Here is a 5,397-nt window from a genome sequence, read left to right as displayed (position 1 = left end):
CCCATCTCCCCATCTTGTGATTTTTTAAATGCAGTTCATTTACATGACAAAAACATTATTTTCACTTTATTCAAGCAATCAGAAAGTTGGACAGTCACAATTCAAGCTAAATTTGTAACACCTACAGAAAATCTGAAGGTGGAGTTAGCCATGTACTATGTAACACTTCCCTATATAAACCGGGCTGCTCCTCACTTTATAGCATTCAGCTACCACAGCTCCAATCACACGGCTGTAAACATCTGCAAGAATCCATTTACCAGGTGAGAATTTTACATTTTATTTCAGTAATAATTTCAGAATCTCACTGTATTGTGAAGCTTAACATATCTTTATAATATAATTCTTAAAACCACCAGAAATCACTTTTTTTTTCTCCCTTTTTCTTTCTTTCTTTTTTTTGCATCTAAAAGCATATTTTCGTGGGGTTGTTTTTTTTTTGACAATTGAAACTGTTGTTTAAAATTCTCCAAGCTTGCCACAATCAGAGGCAGGTCGATTACCCGTTCACGAACATTGTTCAAAAGCATTGTGCAGGCCACTATTTTCATATAGATTGTAAACTGAAGATCCCAGATTGTTACGGTTTAGAGGAGGATTCAAGCGCAGGACTTCGGGCTCAGATGCATACAAGAAAGATTTATTTACAATTCACCAGGTGTATATACAAGAAGGTGCGGGGGGAGTGCTATGTACAGCTGAGTGGGGGGGAAAGGGGCTCCAGGGAAGTCCAGGGGAAAAGCATGCGTTCTTCAGATAATCCACACACACGATCGCAGGCTCTCACTCCAACACTCACCACTCGGGAATCACACGGGGGAAAATCCAGGGAGCTCTGCAGACAGGGAGACTGGATTAAATACAGCGCACAAAAGAAACACACTTAACTTGACTTGCTGTGGCTTGGCTTCACTAACGCGTGATAGACAACGATCTAGCGACAAACAGCAGTCACCTCCTGGCTTAAATACTGATCATCTTGATGAGACCCAGGTGTCTCATTTCCCAAAGGCGTGGGCCGAGGGCGTGAACCCACAGTGAGTTCCGCCCCAGCGACAGAGAAGAGGAGAGAGAGAGTGGAAGAGAGAGAGAGAAACAGAAAGTGCCGATCAGCATGCAGTTGATCCACCTGGCTGTGACACAGATATTGTGATATTCATATTCTGATCTAATTATGATATTTGTACTGAACGCTACACATTTTAAAGCTGTATCTAAAACATATCCTCCTGCCTCCACCACAAACCACCTGAAGCAGTCTTTCTTTTTTTGTGTGTGTGTCCCGTTTGGATCTTTAGCCATCAGAATTGTTGTCTTAAGGCCAAGAGAGATGCCAAGCGGATTTATTTTACCAAGTGGATCATCATGGCCTTGCCATATTGGTCCATTTGATTGACCTTTATTATAATTATGAATTTATTTTATTTTCGGTTGCTACAAACGGGACAGACATGACTGGGGGATAGGACAGGGGGAAAGAATGAAAGAAAGAGAGGGAGAGAAAGAAAGAAAACCAAAGGGGAGAAGAGATGGTGAGAAGGGGGGGAAGAAAGAAAAAAACAAAAAAACAAAAAAAACAAAAAACAAACAAAGCACCTGGGTCACCTGTATGGAGAAAAAAAACAGAAGAGAAAGCAAACAGCAAAGAGCAACATAATAAAAAAAACAGCACCATCACAATAAACTAGCTAGCAGTAGATATCAGTAGATACTAAATAATAAACGATATTGTGCAACACGCAAGATAGACAGCGCACAGTGTGCTTTGAGGCAGCAGCCAAGAAAGCTGTAGTCCGCGTCTGTGAATACCCGTGTGTACACCTGTGTGCATACCTGTGTGCATACCTCCGAAGTGGCCCAAGCGAGCCCCAGGCTCCAGGCCCCGATAAGCGGCCGCCAAGGAGTGAGCCGGTGTGTACCTGGACGCCCACCCCCAGACACAAAGAACCACCAACGCACCGATACCTGAGGGAGACTGGCAGGGGAAGTGCTGAAGCAGTCTTTCAATCTGACTTTCATATTTAGAAATGGATACAAAACATGTAGTTATGCTAGGAGAGAAAGGTTTTGAGAGTGTGAAAAGAAAAACACAGTATTGTGTTTATTTAAAATATATTAGTTATCTGTGTGTTTGCCTCTTTCCCTCCATCTGACAACTGAGATAGGCTCCAGTTAGACAAATGGTCAAGAAATGGAGGGATAGATGGCACCAGTTAATGTTAGAGGAATGGAGTGTGCTTTATTAGAAACAATCACTCTTCAGGTTTGAATCCTGTGGTTAAACACAGGATGAAGAAGATCATAATTGATGTGGATGCTGGGGTGGATGATGCTATTGCCATCATGATGGCCCTGGCCAACCCTGATGTGGAAGTTTTGGGGATCACCTGCTGCTATGGCAACACGTCTGTGGAGAATGTCCTCAGAAATGTCCTGCGTGTCCTGAAAGTCTGCGACAGGCTGGACGTAAGTTTGTGTCACACTGTAAGAGAGCCCTTGTACATGGATATATTCGTAGACCTGTTCTTACATCCAGCGTATAATACTCATACAGATTCCAGTCTACCGTGGCTGCTCAAAGCCTTTGTTGGAGCATGAAAACCATGCAGATGATTTCTTTGGGACAGACGGGTTTGGGGACGTTCCAGAGCCACAAGCACCAGGCCTGGATCGGGTGCAGCAGAAAAAAGCCAAACAGGCCATTATTGACCTTGTGAACGTGAATAATAAAGAGGTGAGTGTCTGCACCATTAAGCTTCTTACATGAATGAAAATTGAGAGCATCATTTTCATGTGATATGTGTACACTAAGAAGGTTCTAGTTTACAAAGGGGTCGGGTGAAAATGCTGTGTGGAGAACTAGGTGATCTAAAAATATATGAATACATTTACCAACTTTTTGTAAATGTTTTGTGGTTCTGATCAAATGTATTATTTAAAGGCCCAGTCACAGATTATTTCAACCTTATTTCCATACCTTGAAGTTTTCCTTAAAAAATATGTTGACTTTTAGTTCAAAATTGTTGAACTAAATAAACACAATACTAATAAAAATGTGTTTCACCCAGAACTAATGATGTAATTGCTTTTTTATGGTGACCAGAAAAATGGATGTAGAAACAATGGCATCTGTTGGTTATGGATGGTAAATGGTACAATGCACTTGATGTGAAAGAAGCCAACTCGTGGCAAAGGATCACAAAGTTGCCAAACACACATAAAAAAAAATTTAAAATAGAGAGAGAGGCTTTAATTTAGTTTAAATTGGGAAGTCATGATAACTTATCTGTCAGTTGTCATGAAGTTTCAAGTAGTCATTAGACAAACTGCACTGCTTGCCCATCTCAAACCAATTTAATTCATTCTCAACATATCAATAATTAAAAAACATTTGAAACTTGTTGCTTATGAAAATTTTTTCAAGGAAAATTATTATTTTGAGGGTTTGTTCTCAGCTTAAAGTTTGGTTGTGGGGGAATAAAATCATCAGTACAACTCTGTCTCCGGTCTTCAGGTGATCCTCGTAGCCACCGGCCCCCTCACTAACCTGGCTGTCGCAGTGCAGTTGGACCCTTCCTTGCCTAAAAAGCTGAAGGCACTCTACATCATGGGAGGAAACACTGAATGTTGGTTGAATCCTCACAGAGTATTTCCTCTGTCTATTATTATCCATTCGGGATTTTAGTCTTATAAATCTCTGATACATGTAAGAATGAAGTTTGTGTTTGTATCTGTGTGCAGCCAGGGGTAACGCCACAGTGTGTGGTGAGTTTAACTTTGTGTGTGACCCAGAGGCGGCTTACATCGTGTTGGACCGCTACACATGCCCAACCTACATCGCCAGCTGGGAGTTCACCCGCAACAACGACCTGCCATGGGTGAGGAGAGAAACAAGCTGAACCAGGGTTTCTGTTCTGTTACAATGAATAATGTCTGAACTGTTTTAAAGTTTGAAAGGATCTCTGCTAACACTGAGTTTGTGTTTGAAGTAATATTTAAAAATATCTCACACTCCTTTTTCTCCCTTAGTCTTTCTTTGACGACAATTTATCCCAACGTACTGAAAAATCAAACTTTTTGGAAAAGATTTTACACATCTCAAGAATGGTAAGAACGTATAAATTGACACTAAGCGTCAGGCAATTAAATCTGAAGTCATCACTTTGTACAAGAAAATAAGCTCCTGTTTGCATTGAATTTAACCAATTGTCAGTATTGCATACATACTACTGGCAACCCATTTGAACATTTTTAAAACTTGGTGCTCCACTAGTGATATTGGCATCAAACGGAATATTAGAAGATGTCTAAATACCTCTGACATACTGTGTGAACAGAACTGTGAACACAGAGATGAAAATTTTAATCCCTGTGACGCCTATGCCATGGCTGCAGCCATCAACGATGCATTCATAACTGACAGAGAAGAGGTAAGTGAAGGCTGCTTTTTTTTTGTCAGGATACAATATAAAACATTTGAGCTAAAATCATTGTTTAATGAATTCTTTGTTTCCTCTTTCAGCTTGCTGTGACGGTGGAGTTGAAGGGGAACTACACCCGAGGCATGATGGTGCTGGACCACGACGAGAAGCTGAAAAAAGAACACAGAGTTATCATCATGAAGAATGTCAACTCGGAGATGTTCCAGAAAATGTTGATTAATGCAGTCATTTAGACTGTGCACTCTGAGACCTGAGTGTTACGGGTCATAACAACAAATAAAATATGTGGTGCTGCAGTTTCATAAACCATTTACAACATTTATTAACAAACTATTTGTCCAGACTGGTGTTGAACAATTTGACAAGATTTCGACTGTGTGGTAGTAAATAAAGTGCATACTAGTAATGCTGTGACCCAAATAAGAAGAAATTGTTTTGATTTGTTTTTTTACCGAAGCAGCTAATAAAGCATAATGGAATACAATTTTGCCTCTTTCTTGTAAGATTCTATAATAGAATGAAACAATAATGCCAGTTATAAATAAAGACAATAAATTGAATGAATTATGAAACACTCATTTTTTTTCTATTAGATCTGAAAATGTTGTGTAATACTACAACCTGAAAAGATGTTGGCCTGTACAGGAGATAAAGGAACAAAACTTTAACAACAGCTGTGAAATGGAATAGATCAACTCACCAAAGTAAACTGGATCTGGACTTGTTGCAGGGATCTGAAGTTACTAAACATTTTGTGAGTGTATGCACTAAAACTTAGGACCATACAATAATAAATATGTGCGTGATGAAAGTTGTGCAGCACGCTAACGTCCTTATTCCACTCTGTACGCTCGTATGGGTCTGACCCTTTCACTCCTTTGATTTTTTCCTCGTACATTTTTTTTTTTTGCCTTTTTGTCAAGTCTTTCTTTGTACGGACCTGCCGTGTTCACCG

General features: G+C 40.0%; 1 protein-coding gene across 2 annotated transcripts; it reads left to right on the top strand.

Moving 5' to 3' along the window:
• The first annotated feature begins 208 nt into the window (after positions 1-208).
• Positions 209-5,000, top strand: LOC146684869 (nucleoside hydrolase-like). 2 transcript variants are annotated; one of them, XM_085444448.1, is made up of 8 exons: positions 209-263; positions 2,264-2,466; positions 2,555-2,734; positions 3,515-3,626; positions 3,742-3,878; positions 4,030-4,107; positions 4,338-4,430; positions 4,523-5,000. In XM_085444448.1, the coding sequence occupies exons 2-8, from the start codon at positions 2,290-2,292 to the stop codon at positions 4,673-4,675; spliced, it is 930 nt and encodes a 309-aa protein (XP_085300574.1). In that variant the 5' UTR covers positions 209-263; positions 2,264-2,289; the 3' UTR covers positions 4,676-5,000. The 2 variants fall into 2 exon arrangements, with proteins under 2 accessions (XP_085300574.1, XP_085300573.1); XM_085444447.1 differs by having other exon boundaries at positions 215-263; positions 2,289-2,466.
• The last annotated feature ends 397 nt before the right edge of the window (positions 5,001-5,397 follow it).

Source organism: Copadichromis virginalis, linkage group LG20 (assembly GCF_057382275.1).
Source record: "Copadichromis virginalis isolate Kocher_CV1m ecotype Utaka linkage group LG20, C_Virginalis_male_GT1.1, whole genome shotgun sequence".
Taxonomy (NCBI): domain Eukaryota; kingdom Metazoa; phylum Chordata; class Actinopteri; order Cichliformes; family Cichlidae; genus Copadichromis; species Copadichromis virginalis.
Note: the sequence above shows the minus strand (reverse complement) of the source record. Positions and strands in the feature narration are given on the sequence as shown.

Bases quoted from the DNA above. Each gene is read 5' to 3' on its own strand.
- LOC146684869 (XM_085444448.1), top strand. From the start codon at position 2,290: ATGAAGAAGATCATAATTGATGTGGATGCTGGGGTGGATGATGCTATT. The intron at 4,108-4,337 runs GTAAGAACGTAT...CTGTGTGAACAG, and splicing joins TTTTACACATCTCAAGAATG to AACTGTGAACACAGAGATGA. The intron at 4,431-4,522 runs GTAAGTGAAGGC...TTCCTCTTTCAG, and splicing joins TCATAACTGACAGAGAAGAG to CTTGCTGTGACGGTGGAGTT.